Source organism: Rattus norvegicus, chromosome 6, assembly GCF_036323735.1.
Source record: "Rattus norvegicus strain BN/NHsdMcwi chromosome 6, GRCr8, whole genome shotgun sequence".
In the NCBI taxonomy this organism is placed as follows: Eukaryota; Metazoa; Chordata; class Mammalia; order Rodentia; family Muridae; genus Rattus; species Rattus norvegicus.
Genome location: NC_086024.1, coordinates 136,839,358 through 136,855,688, shown reverse-complemented (window position 1 = coordinate 136,855,688; position 16,331 = coordinate 136,839,358). Strand labels below are relative to the sequence as shown.

Genomic DNA, 16,331 nt, shown 5'->3' with positions numbered 1-16,331 from the left:
GCCATTCAGCCGGTGGTTCGGGGAGACGAACCTTCCACGTTAGACCATGGCCAAGTTCATCCGTAACTTTGTGGAGAAGGCACCGTCGATGGTGGCTGCTGCCATGACTTACTTGAAGCCTCGATTGGCCACACTTTGGCACTGCGCCAAGGTTGAGCTGGTTCCCCCAACCCCTGGTGAAATCCCTACAGCTATTCAGAGCATGAAAAAAAATAATTCACAGTGCCAAAGCTGGTAGCATCAAACACCTTACAGTGAAGGAAGCTGTGCTGAATGGCTTGGTGGCCACTGAGGTGTGGATGTGGCTTTACATCGGAGCGATCATAGGCAAACGTGGCATTGTTGGCTATGATGTTTGAAGACCAATCTTTAACTTCTGATTTGAGTTCTTATCTTGGACCATGTATAATGAATGAGACTGCTATCTGAATAAAATGCTAGCTGTGGGGAAAAAAAAAAAAACAACAATGGCAACCAACCAGAGCTTCCAGGGACTAAGCCACTACCGAAAGACTATACATGGACTGACCCAGGGCTCAGAGGTAGCAATGAATAGCCTAGTAAGAGCACCAGTGGAAGGGGAAGCCCTTGGTCCTGCCAAGGTTGGACCCCCAGTGCAGGGGAAAGTAGGGGGGCAGGTAAGGGAGGTAGATGAGGGAAACATCTGAATGGGGGAGGGGGAGGGTTGGAGGGGCTTATGGACAGGAAACCAGGAAAGGGAATAACATTTGAAAGGTAAATAAATATATCTAACAAAAAATAAAATTAAAAAAAGAAATGTAAATAAAAATATCTAATTTTTTTTTTGGTTCTTTTTTTCAGAGCTGGGGACCGAACCCAGGGCCTTGCGCTTCCTAGGTAAGCGCTCTACCACTGAGCTAAATCCCCAGCCCCAAAATATCTAATTTTTAAAAAGAATAAAAAATTCTAAAAACTAAATAATAATAATTATTATTATTATTATTATTCTGTGGCCAACAAGATGGCTCAGAAGGTAAAGATGCTTGCATTCAGTCCCTGACAACCTGAATTTAATCCCCAGAACCCACATAATACAAGGAGAGAACGGAGTCCTGTGCATTATCCTCTGGCCTCCATGTGCATGCTGTGGCACGCATACCATAAAAATGCACGTGCATGTGTGTGGATGTATGCACACCCATAGTAAACAAATGTAAGATCCTAACCTTAATTATGCCAGCAAAATCCTTTTCCCAGGACTGCACAGATGCTTCAGAGGCTAAGAGCACTGGCTGCTCTTCCAGAGGACCCAGGTTTGATTCCCATCAGCCACTTAGCTGCATATACCCATTTATAACTCGAGTTCCATGGAACCCAACACCCCATTCCCGCCTCCTTAGATACCAGGTACCCACATGCTGCAAACACATATATGCAGCAAAACACTCACACACATAAATTTTTCCATGTATCAATGCATATTCACAGGTTTCAGCACACATCCTTGTGAAGTCACTCTGCCTGACCACACTACTGCCACAGGAAATTAGGCAGGTCACTTTGCCATCCAAACCCATTTTTCCCCTTTACAAAGTCATTAGACGATTAACTGATAAAAGTCCAGTAACATTAAGGAGTTGCTGTAGGATTAAATTACACAGTTGCATGACTACGACATGTTGCGAGCACCGCACTGCATACTTGTGTACCGAGTCTAACTCTAATGGCCTGCTCACCCTTTCTCATTCCACTGCTCTGCAAACCTACCTTTGACTTATTGAGTCTTAATCCATAAAGAATTTAAGAGTTTAAAAAGTTGCATCTTAGCAATGGAAATGACAGTTGAATCTATAAGCTTAGTTTCTGACAAGGTTAACAAATATTTAAGTTCCAATATCAAAATAAGTGAATTAAAACATTACATTTCTGCAGGGAAGCCTAAAGTGATTGTAGACCCTTAAGTAGAGGCTATGGAACCAAGCCTACACAAAGTAGCCCTCTATGTCCCCTGGGTTCCTCTGAAAAGCACGATTACCAAAGAGCTAAAGGTTGTGCTTGACCCTGCAAAGGCCTGAAAGCAAGGCTAACAAGAGTAACTTCTAGAACTTAAAACACTGCCAGCAAGAGGGCTCAGGAGGAAGAGCACTCACCACACAAGCCTGGCAACCTGAGTCCTACCCTTAGAACCCAGTGAACTGGCACTTGTCTGTACCAGCACTCCACAGTGAGGTGAGGCAGACAGGAGGACTGTCCAGGGGCTCTCCAGACGGCTAACATGAAGTAAAGAGAAACCAGAGAAACCCTGAGTCACAAGGCACAAGGCAGCAAGTGACTCCTGAAAGTCGCCTTTGACCTCCACACGTACACATGCCCCTATATATCATAGAAATACAGAATAATAAATTAATTTAAAAATTAAAGAGACATTTGAATCGGGGTGATACCTGTAACCCCAGAGCCTTGCAGGTTTTGGCAGGAGGGTCACTTTTGCTCAGTTCAAGATCAAATTGGGCAAAACAGTAAAACACTGTTTCACTATTTTGTTGAAAACAAAAGGCCTCTCAACTGCAGAGGGGTCTGGATTTAGGGTGGGAGCAGAGGTGCCCCAAGCTGGGGGTACTACACACTGTGCTGAGTTCTACTCAGGACAGCCAGGTCTCTTCTAAACAGTAGGTATCCTCCAGCCCAATTTGCACCACCTTCATACGTAACCGAAGACAGTGAGAAGTGAAAGGTTAATGCATCCGGAGAGATGCCTTTGTGGTTAAAAGTACTTGACACTCTTCCAAAGAACCAGAGTTCAGCTCCCAGTACCCACACTGGGTAGCTTATAACTGCCTGCAACTCCCAATTCCAGGGATCTGGCTCCCTCTGTTGGTCTCTATGGGCACCTACACACATACACCTCATATCCACTGTCTTAGTCAGGGTTCCTAGTCCTGAACTAACATCATGACCAAGAAGCCAGGTGGGGGGGAAAGGGTTTATTCAGCCTACACTTCCACATTGCTGTTCATCACCAAAGGAAGTCAGGACTGGAACTCAAGCAGGGCAGGAAGCAGGAGCTGATGCAGAGGCCATGGAGGGATGTTACTGGCTTGCTTCCCCTGTCTTGCTCAGCTTGCTCTCTTATAGAACCCAAGACCACCAGCCCAGGGATGGCACCACCCACAATGGGCTGGGTCCTCCCCTCTTGATCACTAATTGAGAAAATGCCTTTGGGTCTCATGGAGGCATTTCCTCAAGGGAGGCTCCTTTCTCAGAGATAACTCCAGCTTGTGTCAAACTGACAAACAGAACCAGCCAGAACCAGCCAGTGCACCCACAGACACATAAACGTAAAATACTAAACCTGAACAAGGTGCCAGCATTCCAACTCCTTGCTATTGAGCTACTGAAATGTAGATGTACTGAAAGCTAACATCTTCACAAAGACCTTCACACACACATCTGCAGCAGCCTCGGCCACAACTGCCAGAACAACCCAGATGTGAGGTGGGTCAGCAGGTAAGTGCGTTACACTCAGCCGGTGGGGTCTCAGCCCACACTAAACCACCATAAAGGTGTGGGACTTCAACTTCACATAACTGGGTGGAAGCAGCCCGTGTCGGAGGGCTACAGACTGTGGGGCTTCGACAACATGACATTCTGGAGAAGGGAAACAAACAAACAAAAATCATTGGTTGTCGAAAGTGAAGGAGGAGTGAAAACAGGTGGAGCATGGTGATTTTCAGTGCCAGTGATACCAGGAGGGGAAAGACCCACACCGATGTATGTACCTTAACAACAGGGCCAAGAGCAGAAGGGAAGAGAGCATTTTGGTGACCTGGGAAGTCCAGGTGGGTGAGGGGGACCAGGGGTTAGTTGTGTGCAGTGATGGTTTTGCAGAGGACCCAAGTTCCATTCCCAGCACCCAGGTCACGTGGCTCATAATGACCTCCAACACCAGCACTAGAGAGTTTCTCTCCCCCCCACATACACACCTCAAAAATAAAACAAACCGTTAGATAGGAGAGTAGGCAGAGTCTGCATCAGTGAGACGCCGGAGCTGACGGTGCTTACCAGCAATCCTGACGACCTGAGTTCAATTCCCAGGAGCCGACATGGTACAAGCGCCTACTCTGACAAAGAATTCTGGCACACGCGCACACACGCACACTGAATCCTTGCAATGAAATGTTTTTCTTTTTTTCTTTTTTTTTTTTTTCGGAGCTGGGTACCGAACCCAGGGCCTTGTGCTTGCAAGGCAAGCGCTCTACCACTGAGCTAAATCCCCAACCCCTGCAATGAAATTTTTAAGGCAGTCTATGAACCTGGGACTGCGGATATACCCCTGCAATCTCAGGACTTGGGAAAGTGGAGGCCAGAGGCTGAAGAATTCACGGTTATCCACGGAGGCGTAAGTTGAGGTCAGGCTGGGCTATACAGGACTCTGTTTGTTCAAAACAAACAAAGACCAAAACAAAACAAAACAACAACAACAAAAAACCAGGCTGGGAATTAAACAAATTACCAAATTCTTGGGATGCTCAGCTTTTTGCAAAAACCTAGGAGAGCACCTATTTACTGAGGACTCTTCATCGGCTTGAAAGACCTTCCTGGGCTCCCTACCTTCCAAAGGCTGAAGCTGGTCTGGCCAGTGCTGTGGCCTTAACTGGATCCTGGGCCTGGGCCGTAGGGGCCTCGCTGGGGACCTCCTCCGAGCGCTGGACCTCCTCCCGGGGCGCCTCCGCAGGGAAGGCAGGCGGCAAGCCCAGCAGCTCCACATTGGTCACCGTCTTGCCTATGGTGAACCAGTCATTTATCTGGTCGACCGTGAGCTTGCGCAACATCCTCGGTGCCCAAGAGCTGCCTCAACTGCCTGACTCCAATGGTGGCAAAGCCTTTAGGGCACGGCCCTCCCGGCCTCCCACAACGACCGTTCCAGAAGCCCCTACCCCCCACCCCTCACTGAGGCCATCCAATCAGACTGTGCCACGCAAAGAGGAGGGTGGGGCCGGGCCCTGCGTGCACGTGGGGGCCTCGTGTCCAGAGCACTCACGAGGCCTGTGAGCGGGAGTCAGGTGACCTGGACAGGCAAGTGTTTATGGAAACCAGCTTGCCGATAATATTTACTGGACTCACTTGGTACGCCATGCTTGGTTGATATCCCTGGGAGGCCTCCCCTTTTCTGAAAGGAGGAGGGGGAGCCGAGACACGGGACTGGGGAGGAAGAGCAGAAACTGCAGTCTGGATGTAATATACGAGAGAAGAACGAACAAATAACTTAAGAAAATATTTACTGCATCCCTGCTGCCAGCCTGGCCTAGAGTCCCACAGGGACTGACTTCAGCCGGAGCAGAAGCACAAACCATAGAGATTGTAACTTTATTCCAAAGGGGGCACCAGAGCGGTCACTGAACCAGGGTGTCATTGCCTCAAAGTAGGGTAGCTCCTGCTGTTCCCCTCTCACATGGCCGGAAAGATCAGGCAATTCTTTAAGTGGCTTGTAAGCTCTAGGTCATGCGAAGACTTTTGGGTAGCTCTTGGGTCTTGGCCTTTGGGGCAGATTTGGCTTATTCACGGAGTGGCTTGAGGTCCTGGGAGATTACAAACAGCTAACAACACTTCACAGTGAATGATCTGCTAAACTGCACTCTCCGTAAAGCAAGAGAAACCGCTTAAGATTCGCCCACATTTTAGCCTCAAAACATTAGGCGCTTTGAATGAATCTGCTGGGATAGCCCGTTACGTTTTGAAATTTTAGATGATTTACAAGTGTTTTGGACTTGACATTACATTAAAAACCTGTTGGTTTTTGTCCTTCAAGTAGCTTTCTATGATGCTCTTCCCGGTAGTTCACAACCATAATCCTTGCATTCGGGAACCCAAAACAGTTTGCCAGCCTGAGCAACAGAGTAAGAGATTATCTCAAAAAAAAAAAAAATCAAAAAGAAATATTCTTTCTGAAATACATCTTAAACCTGAGTTAGCCCTCAAAACTCTCTTTATATTTTTTTTTCTTTTCTTTTCTTTTTTTCAGAGTTGGGGACCGAACCCAGGACCTTGAGCTTGCTAGGCAAGCCGCTCTACCACTGAGCTAAATCCCCAACCCCTCTCTTTATATTCTTAATAGGGACTGAAGACCCTAAAGAGCTTTTGTGTATTGTTTATATCTATCTGCAAGGAATTACAACCTAGAAGTTTTATGTATTCATCCAAATGGTTTTCGGCTGTCAGTGTGGCACAGCTCAGAGTTATCTATAGAAGTCTTGATTGAGGGACTGCCCAGATCAGATTGGCTTGCGGCCATGTCTGTCAGAGTTTGTCTTGATTGATAAATGATATGGGAGGATCCAGCCCACTGTGGGTGACACTATTCCTAGACAGGTGGAGACGAGGATTCTTTTTCCACGATTCCTGGCTCAACTCCTGCCTGTAGTCCCTGCCTTGACTTCCCTCAGTGATAGATCGTGACTTTTAAATGTAAGCTGAGACCCTTTTAAGTGTAAGTGTAAATCCTTTCCTTTCCAAATTCCTTTAATCAGAATATTTTATTGCACGGACAGAGATCAAAGTAAGACAATATTGAGGGGGCTGGAGAGATGGCTTAGCAGTTAAAGAGTACCAACTATTCTTCCAGAGGTCCTGAGTTCAAGTCCCAGCAACCACATGGTGGCTCACAACCATCTGTAATGGGATCCGACGCCTACTTCTGGTGTATCTGAAGACAGATACAGCTTACTTGTGTACATAAAATAAATAAATAATTTTAAAAATAGCAATTAAAAACTCACTTGATGTCAGGCATTATTATTTTATGAAAATCACTATATTTTCCAAAAGGCTCACACATAAGAGTAACACTTAAGGGCTGGAGAGAGGGCTCAGCCGTTAAAGGCAAGGCTCACAACCAAAAATAGAAGAGTAACACTTAAATTTTTAAACTTTTATATAAATTTTATATAAATTAAAAGTTTACATTTTTATTTCCAGGTATGTAAGCGTGTAGGCTATGGGTGGGTGCAGTGCCCATAGGGGCCAGTAGAGGGCAGTAGATCCTCCTGGAGCTGGAGAAAGAGGCTGCTGTGAACTTCCCAACATGCCTTCTGGGAACCACACTCTGGTTCTCTTGGAGCAACCGCTGCTCTTAACTGCTGAATCCTCTTTCCAGCCCCAGGAGGGACACTTAGAAATCTTCACCAGGCCCTTAGTGTCCAACTGGATGGAAGAGGGCAGCTTTTCTGACTCTGCGTTAAGACTATATGACATCACAAGTCCCACAGCCTCTGGGAAAATCCCATTGTGCACATGAGGGATTTCTAGCAAGAAAGGGCAAATGTTACTTCTATAATGAAAAGTTTTGGTCCTCAGAGACCTCAGAAACCTGCAGGACCGATGCCCTGAAATAGCCAACTTCCCAACTGTCATACATGGCTTCATTTGACCCAAAGCTCTTTTCCCCTTCAGAGTGGGACTGTGGCCACTGCTCATCGCCCTTCTGCCTTCCCCACCCCTCCATCTGAGCTCATTTTCCTCTGGCCCGAATGAATTCACCGTAGATCTGTTAGTAATTATTCCCTTATTCTCAATTTGTTCAAAACTACATTTCTCCTTTACTAATTGCTGGTTTCCCTATAAAGAGAATTCTAGAGGGACGGCTATTTAACATCATTATTAGGTATTAGGACCTTTTCGTTTAGCAGTGCTGGGACTCACACATGCTAAGCAAACGCTCTTCCATTGAGCTACAACCCCAGCCCTAGTCTTTAGTTTTATCTTGTGGCTTTCAGGCCTTTCATTTCTCTGTCCGCTTGGATTCACTAAGACTTTTTTGAGCCTCAAATAATTTTTATATCCCTTTTAGAAAATTCTCAGTCAGCTATCAGCTCTTCAAATATTTCTACCCTATTCCCTATTGATTTCTTAGACCCAGTTAGCTGTAGGGTCAAGGGTAAAGCTCAGTTATAGAATTTATATCTTGTTCTAGGTCCCAGATTCACCCTGAGCACCACAAGAGAAAAAAACTGGAGTGGCTTACCCCTGTAATTCTAGCACTAGAGACTGAAGCAGGAGAATTGTCATGAGTGTGAGGCCATACTTATACATAGGCATAAAATACACAGGCAAGACACTTAGGCATAAAATAATAGTGATTTTAAACTAAAAGAACAAAGTAGGAGTTAGCTAGACAGTTCCGTGGGTAAAGGTGCCTGACAACTTGATCCTGGGACCTCCACATGGACGACAGGGCCCTTGGGATTGCTCCCCACTCTCATCCACATGATAATATTTGTTAGGGGAAAAAAGAAAAAGAAAAGGAGGGAGGAGAACAGTGCCAGCTGCCCTGGGCTGAGGCAGGTCGGTTTGCTTTCTCTGTGAGAGCTTTGTCTGCTCTTGTTTATCTGTGTTCCTGATTAGTTTCTTCTGAGTTCTGCCTCAGTAATTACTAAACATGCCTAATTTGTTTTAATCCAGTAGGTGGCTTTCTCTTTTCAGTGTCCGTTCAGATTTTAGTCGTTTCTTTTTTTTTTTTTTTTTTTTTTTTTTTTTTTTTTTGGTTCTTTTTTTCGGAGCTGGGGACCGAACCCAGGGCCTTGCGCTTCCTAGGTAAGCGCTCTACCACTGAGCTAAATCCCCAGCCCCGATTTTAGTCGTTTCTTAAACAGAAGTCTGGGGCTGAAGAGATGCCTTAGTGATTCATCGCATTTGTCGCTCTTCCGAAGGACGCAGGTTCAAATCCCAGCACCAGTGTGGTAGAACAAAACCATCCATAATCCCAGTTGCGGGGTATCCAGCGCCCTCTTCTAACTTCCCAGAGTGAACAGGCACATACTTGGTACACAGACATAGATGTGAGCAAAACACTCATACACCTAGAAAATCTTTTTTAAAACCAAAAAAAAAAAGGCAAGAACATTTTTTTTGTTCATTTGTTTCGGTTTCATTTTTTTAAAAATGGGGTCCCGGGGTGCTCTTCAAACCCTGGTCATCTACCTCTACTTCCCAAGTGCTAGGATTATATCACCACACACCTGGCTAGCACACTTACTTAAAAAACAAACAAACAAACACAAAAGCAAAAAGAAAACAAACCCTTAGGTTCGATCCCTAGAGCTCCTGCAGAAGTCAGTCTGCATCACTTTACGTTTTTAAAGGATAATTACTACTCACAGAACGGCTGCTCAACCAAACATGTAGAGCAAAAAGTAGCAATGCAGAAGAAAATGGCAAGAAATGCCAAACTCCTGGCAAAGCGGTGCACGCCTCTAATCCCAGTAGACAGGAGGCAGAGGCAGGCAAGTCTCTGAATTTGAGCCAGCCTGGTCTATGTAACAAGTTACAGAAAAACCTGTCTCCAAAAAAAAAAATTTTTTTTCAAGAGGGTTTCCTTTTTCGTTGTTGTTTTGCTCTTTTTGTTTGTTTGGGGATGGGGGACTCTGAGAATCTCACTAAGTAGCCCAGGCCACAGCTTGTGGGTCAATAGACCCACAGTCCCACTCTCCACCCTGTGCCTCTGCCCTCCACCTTGTGCTGGAATTAAAGACCTGAGCCATTATGCCTGGTTTGATTTTGTTTTGGTTTTTGGTTTTTTGAGACAGGTTCTCACTGTGTAGCTCTCTGGCTGTCCTGGAACTCACTAAGAGAGACTAGGCTTGAACTCAAGAGATCTGCCTGCCTCTGCCTTCTGAGTGCTGGGTTAAAAGGCGTCCGCCAACACACGCGGCTTTTGGTTTAGATTTTCAGGCTGGCGTGAAAGTCAAATTTATGACAATCCTGCTGCTTCTGTCTCCTGAGGGCTAGGATTAAAGGCATAAACCATGCAAAAAGGGCTTTTTGTTCTTTAAACTCAATTTGTCCGGATTATCTACTGTCCTGGTTTCAGCACTGAAAGTCATGTGTAACCGGAAACCTACAAACCCTGGGAAATCTGGTCAGTTTTATAACACATAGAAACACAGATGGCTTCTTCTCCCAGCTCCTCTAGGTTTTGATTAACCCCCACCCAAGCTTGCAACACCGGGGAGACCACCGGGGGCGCTGTGGTGCGCAGGCGCGAAAGACCCCACAGCGGGCGTCTAGCGTATCCGCTCCTTCCGCTTTCCCAGCAGGCTCCGCGCGGCGCCTGCGTGCTCTGTGACCTTTCCCATTCTGTCGCGGAATCTAGTGTGGCCTTGATCCCGCTGAGGTAAGAGCGGGGTCTGGGCTTTTTTGTGTGTTCCCAACCGCGGGGACTGAAGTGGGGCCGGGACCTGGTGCGGTGGGGCCCAAGTAGGTCGCGGAACGCAAGCGAGGGACTCTGCGATCCACACTGACCTTGGGTCAGCCCCTACGCCGCCAACTTCAAGGAGGGTCCACGGGGTTCCCCCGGACTGTGATGGAGGGAGTGCCCGAGTGCGAGGGTGTCCGGGGCTCACTCACGCAGAGGGCAGCGATGTGCACGGTGTTCAGTTCTCCACACTACAAAAGTGTTTCTGGAGTTAGTCTTCCTGATTGTCTGGGGGGAGGGGCTGTTGTCAATCCCTTGGACTAGTAAGAATCTGCGAGGGTGTGCTCAAACATCAAATCGTTATGCTGAAAGAGGGATTATTCCACAAGACGTGGAGGAATGGGAACTCTAGTATGATCCTCACAGAGAAGTAGCCCAGGAGTTAGGTTTTAGTGGAGGTCCTCTCCGCCAGGACTATGTCCTTGTGCTGACACAGGATGGACCTTTGTTAACTATGGACTTTGGCAAAAAAGCATGCTCACCATCAACTGTGAGCATCTTGTTACCTACTCAAGTTACTCAGCTAGTTGGGGATGCAGCTAGAATCCAAGCCACGAAACATCACTTCAAGGTTCTTTCCATTATACCAAGTTTTCTTCCAAGTTAGGCTTTGGCAAAGCGAATGTTTGAATCTGTATAAAACCACATTATAAACCTCAGACTGTTGCGTGTCCCCTCTTTCCAGTGTACTGCCAGGTAATAGCTTGCTATTACTATAATTTTCACAAACTCTGCAGACATAGGGAGCCACTTGACCTTCGAGTAGGATGATCTTTTATTGAATCTGGTGTAAAACTAGCAACTGGAAATTTCGGTTGCTCAGAGAGACTTAGGTGGGAAGAGTAGAGGCCTTACTGAATACTGGGAACAGGTCACTTGTGTGGTCAAATACAACCACACTGACCGACGGGAAGTCCAGGAGCAAGAGACAAAAGGGGGTGTGTGTGAATGTACTGGCCAACAGGCCTCCACTGTGTGGGGACCTGTGGCAGTTTAGAATAAGGACACAGTGCCAGGATCCCTCGATCCTGAACAGAATACCAAGGTCACTGGCATCCCTTTACACCCTTCTCTTTACCATTTCTAGACTTTCCTGTGATACCCACATCTTTTTCAGGGTGTGGGGAGGTCAAGATAAGGTTTCTGTGTAGTGGCCCTGACTGTCCTAGAACTCCCTTTGCAGATAAACCAGGCTGGCTTTGAACTGAGAAAGATCCACCTGCCTGCCTCTACCTTCCAAGGGTTAGGATTAAAGTCAGGCACTGATACCGTGCTGGCCTTGATATAGCTTAACACTTCTCCTCAGCCTATGAGATGAAACCTCTCTAAGTACTTTCTTAGAATCCCAGTGGCCTAGGAATTGCTGCCTTCTAGTGAGTTTCTGTAGCAATTCCTTGTTACTGATTTGATCACTTACTGAGTGCTCACTGTGCACCAGGTACCATTCTGGATCCATTTTGTTGTTGGGGGGGGCGGGGGTGACGTTTTGTTTTGGTTTTTGAGACAGGTTCTCGTTGTTTAGCCCTGGCTATCGTATAGACCAGGCTGGCTTTGAACTCACAGAGGTAGCCCCTCTCTTCTGAGTGCTTGATTTGCTGGGATTAAAGGCTTGTGCTGCCACCCTCCCCGCTAGGGTCCTTTATATTTCAAGAGTCTGTGGAGCAAGTAGGAGGTCCATGTTTGACAGAGAGACCTGACAAAGTTTAGAGAATTCCTAAAGTCAAGACAGAACTAGGCCCCAAGGATTCTAACCTACTGGTCCCCTACAGTACTCTCAGTCCTTACCTGTCCCACAAAGATGCCTGTCCACCTACTTGGTGACTTGGGTTCCTTCAGCCTTTCCAGAGGCTGCCTCCTAATGACAGGACAGTCGTGCTAGAGCATTTAGATGCTCTACTAGAAGGAGATTTCAGGACAGGCGCACCACCTAGGATAAGATAATAGCCCACTCTACAGGCTAACCCTCAACAGACTGGCTAGCCTTCAGGCCTTTCCTCCACTCAAGTTCTTTCCCAGAGGAAAGAGCAGGAAGCGAGGCCGTAGAGGCAGGTTGGTTCTTGTAGTAATCAGACTATGGGCCAGATCTGATTCGATCTAGTCTCGTTTGGGTCATCGGTAGCTTTGGGGCGCAGTATAGAAATATGTCAAACGGTGTGAATATGCAGTCTGTATTGTCAGGTACCCCTGGAGGTCAAAAGGCTCCCTGGAACTGGGGCTACATTACAGGTGGTGGTAAGCCACCTCAAGGGTTCTGGGACAGGGACTTGCACATCTTCCCTGCTTCCCTAGTTCAACAGTAGCATTCTGTCCAGCAAGCACTCCTGACACGATGTGTATACTCGCTTGTACTAATGCAAGAATCCTAGACTCTCGTGGAGTGCAGCTCTTTTATTATCCCAGTCACGCACCTGAGGTAGTGTAAATGAGTGAGTGAAGACAGCAGCCGCCTTCCTCCGCGTAGCCTGGCTCTCCCTTGCCTCTTCCTTCAACTGGCACTTGTGCCCTTCAGTTTTTGCTGAGTGAATATGGTCCAGGTTTCAATAATTCAAGGGCAGCCATTTGACTAAATCAAGCTGGTACTAAAAGAATATCATACTGTTTTATGTCAATGAACACTTTCTCTGGTTTTCCACAACAGTATGTCAGTTTTCCAGTGTTGCAAATGTTGGATTGACTAGTATCAAATTCATCAAATGTCTCAAAGCCATCTAGTTTGGAATCTGTAGCAAACTGTAACAGTAACTGGAAACATTCCTTTGAGGGCTGTCATACTGTTTGTTCTGCATTTGTCTGACAAGCTCAGGACTGAGCTCCTGGAGGTTAAAGTGGATTAGTTTAGCTGGTTTCTGAATTCACTGCCTATGGAAATGACCACACCTGAGCATGGTTTGTGTTTCTATCGGTTTGGACTTGAAACACTAATGATGTGGAAAGGAGTTCTTCTACCCAAGGTCAAAAGGGTGATGTGTGGCTCTGGACCACCTTTAGTGGCCGAGAGGCTTGGTGGGCAGGGGAGGGTGGGGCACCAGCCTGCCAGCAAAATGCTGGAGGGGTGTCAGGAGTTCAGAGAGCCCCGCAGAGCCTGTGGGGACTAGAATAGCTCTCTTGTCAGGTAGCAATGAGGAAAGTACCTGTCAGCCGGGCACAAGGCAGCCTCACCTTATTGTTCCCCATTTCTTTTATTTCAGATGCTTCAAAGCTTTATTAAGAAGGTCTGGGTCCCCATGAAACCCTACTATACCCAGGTTTACCAGGAAATTTGGGTAGGAGTGGGGTTGATGTCCCTCATCGTTTATAAAATCAGGAGTGCTGGTAGGTTATATTTTTATTTCTTTGCATTTAGCAGGGGGAAATGTTTTCAGAGGGGGAAAAGAATCACATTTTTTTTTTATTTTATTTTATTTTTAAATTTCTTTTTTTTTTTTTTTTTTTTTCCGGGGCTGGGGACCGAACCCAGGGCCTTGCGCTCGCTAGGCAAGCGCTCTACCGCTGAGCTAAATCCCCAACCCCAAGAATCACAATTTTATCTACTAAGGAACTCTGAGTTTTTCAGTTATGGTTATTTTCCCTGTGCATGTAAATATACGGGATGTATGCGTGGGCACACATGCCCTGGCGCCGGTGCAGAGTGTGTGACCCCAGAGAGGGAACTTGAGTCATCAGGCTTGTGTGAAAGCGCCTCTACCCACTGAGCCACCTGGCTGGCCCACAACTGCGACCTTAGATGCTCATCAACAAACAAAGAAAACAGAGAGTAAAGCAGCGGCAATAGCCCTGCTTGGGAGAGCATCCAGCCATTAAAATAGAATGTTCGCAGTAGAAGTAAAGATTATCCTGCCAACTGAGATGATCCAGTTAAATTAAAAAAGATTAATATTACATGTTTTCCTCATGTACAGTCGACTCAACACACACATAAATGCCCAACATGGAAGTAAACCAGCTGTAGCCGGCTGGAAGAAACTGGTGGGAAGGGGAGGACGGCCAGTGAGGACAGGGTGAGGCATGGGCGTGGGCACCCACTGTGGGAGATCGCCTGCTTTGTGTGTGGGTTTGGAAGAAAGGAATGCCCGTGACGCAGGCATTCCTCTGACAGCATGCTGAAATGCTTGCCCAGGCTGTGAAGCCTGCGGTCACATGTAGCTTTAGACTGTTCGATTGACTGGCGGCACTTCTGTAGGGCGCTGCTGTGACTAATTTCTCCTTTCTGTTTTAGATAAAAGAAGTAAAGCTCTGAAAGGTAAGATTTCTGCTTTTGGGGGATGGTTGAGGGGTGAAAAAGACGATCGTAGCTTTTCAAAGCAAGTTACATGAATCCTGACTTAAAACTGACTCCTGGGGGCTGGGGATTTAGCTCAGCGGTAGAGCGCTTACCTAGGAAGCACAAGGCCCTGGGTTTGGTCCCCAGCTCCGAAAAAAAGAACCAAAACAAAAAAACAAAAAAAACTGACTCCTGGTTCAGTGGTTGTCAGGTACAATGGAAATATTAAATAAAAACCAACAAGTTTGCAGCTGACCTTCAATCCCAGGACAGGGGAGGTAGAGACAGGTGGATCTCTGAGGTCCAGGAAGCTAGGGCTACACAGAGAAACCCTGTGTCTCAAAAGTTAAAAAGAAAACCACGTGCAGCCCTTTGGGCCAAGTAACACTTCTGGCAGTGGCAGAGAAAGGGGGTAACTGGGGCCACCAGGAAGGCACAGGCTAGCTAGGCATGGAAGCGACTGAAACTCCTGGGGTTTCCATGTAATTTTGAAGGAAAGTAGCTACAAAATGTGTGCTCTGGCACTGGGTGTCTGTCTGTCCTGTTTCTCTGGTGTCATTGGGGCCCAGGACTGACTTCCTGAGCTCTGAGGAGAGCTCTCCGCTCCTCCAGGTGAACAGCTAGCTGTATCAGCAGCACTTGCACAAGCTGGAACTGGCTGTGTGTTTTACACTGAAGTGGCCCCATCCCCATTCTGGTGGGGGTTTGTTTGGTTGGATTGGGGGGGACTAGGGCTTGGTTTTGAGTCAGAGTCTCAGAAATCCCCCTGCCTCTGCCTCCCAAGCATTGGGATTAAAGGTGTGCACACCATGCCTGTCCCCCATGCTTTTTGTAGCATTAAAATGAATATTTGCAGTTTCTTCTGGCTTTTACTTCAAACAACAGGATACATTCTGCTCTCTCTTCCTAAACTGTATTGCTTTGTTCCTCCCCTTGAAAGGCTGCAGTCCTGCGCATGCCCATGGCCATCACTAACTGCTCCCCCAGTCCACTCAGGATGAATACGTCAGCTGAACTTAAGCAAGCTGTGTAGATGGGAACATGGAACATCACTGTACAGTTACCTAAGTACCGTTTACAATGTGGCATTAATAAATGTGTCTGAGAAGCACCACTCCCTGTGAATACCACTGTCTGCTCCCCTGAATAAATCCTTGGTAAAGCGGCCGGCTCCATCAGAACCTCTGAGACGACTTCCTTAGGGATCCTGAGGACCAAGAAGCAGTGTTTGCTGCCCTAAGATTGGACATCAGGATCTAGTGTTAACTTTGATATTATTAACTAATAATATTCAATAATTATTTGCCAAATGGTTTTGCTTCTGCCTATCATCTGACCTCTCTGTCTTGTTTTCATATTTTGGGAAAGAAGATGTTAATTATTTAAAGGATAACGTGAGTTTTTTACTAGGATCAATAAGGTAAGGGGAAAACACACCACTAATTCCAGCTGAAGTGAGGAGGATCCCAAGGTCAGGAGTTGAAGGCCAGCTTGAACACTGAAAGCCCTGTCTGAAAAAAGAGAGTTTAGAAAATACATAGAAAAGAGCGGAAAGACAGCTGCGTGGTTAAGACCGCTCGCTGCTCTTGCAGGGGACCCAAGTTTGGTTCCTGGGACCCACTTCGAGCAGCTCACAGGTACCTGTTGGCTCTGGCTCCTGTTTGGGCTCCATATGCATATAGCATACCCATTGTCCAGTACATGTATGAGCAGGGTAAAGGTGCTTGTCCTCAAACCTGGTAACCTGAGTTTGACTCCCAGGGCCTCTGTGTGGGGAAAGAAGAAAGCCTGCTCCTGGAAGTTCTCGGACTTCCACTTCGTTTGCACACCTTTTTTTTTAATGGGAAGATAAGCCTTAGC

The 16,331-nt window shown here is 46.7% G+C and overlaps 2 protein-coding genes and 1 pseudogene across 9 annotated transcripts in view; 2 read left to right on the top strand and 1 right to left on the bottom strand.

Moving 5' to 3' along the window:
• Tdrd9 (tudor domain containing 9) overlaps window positions 1-4,892 on the bottom strand; it is a 115,429-nt gene extending 110,537 nt beyond the window's left edge. For 5 of the 8 annotated variants that reach the window (XR_010052076.1, XM_017594515.3, XM_017594516.3 and 2 more), the window contains exon 1: window positions 4,573-4,892. Coding sequence is in view for 7 of the 8 variants with exons in the window: in XM_017594515.3 (XP_017450004.1) it covers window positions 4,573-4,793 (221 nt within the window). In the remaining variant the exon portion in view is untranslated. The remainder of the gene's footprint in view (window positions 1-4,572) is intronic. The other 3 variants (XM_063261791.1, XM_039113391.2, NM_001419577.1) reach the window with 2 other exon arrangements.
• On the top strand, window positions 47-636 carry Atp5mg-ps4 (ATP synthase membrane subunit g, pseudogene 4; annotated as a pseudogene).
• Window positions 4,893-10,048: 5,156 nt separating the features above from the next.
• On the top strand, window positions 10,049-15,799 carry Atp5mpl (ATP synthase membrane subunit 6.8PL). Its single transcript, NM_001402160.1, has 4 exons — window positions 10,049-10,129; window positions 13,399-13,522; window positions 14,427-14,450; window positions 15,412-15,799. The coding sequence occupies exons 2-4, from the start codon at window positions 13,399-13,401 to the stop codon at window positions 15,444-15,446; spliced, it is 183 nt and encodes a 60-aa protein (NP_001389089.1). The 5' UTR covers window positions 10,049-10,129; the 3' UTR covers window positions 15,447-15,799.
• The last annotated feature ends 532 nt before the right edge of the window (window positions 15,800-16,331 follow it).

Coding starts and splice junctions, on each gene's coding strand:
- Atp5mpl (NM_001402160.1), top strand. CDS start 13,399: ATGCTTCAAAGCTTTATTAAGAAGGTCTGGGTCCCCATGAAACCCTAC. Junction 13,523..14,426: donor TTATAAAATCAGGAGTGCTG/GTAGGTTATATT, acceptor TTTCTGTTTTAG/ATAAAAGAAGTAAAGCTCTG. Junction 14,451..15,411: donor AAGAAGTAAAGCTCTGAAAG/GTAAGATTTCTG, acceptor TCCCCTTGAAAG/GCTGCAGTCCTGCGCATGCC.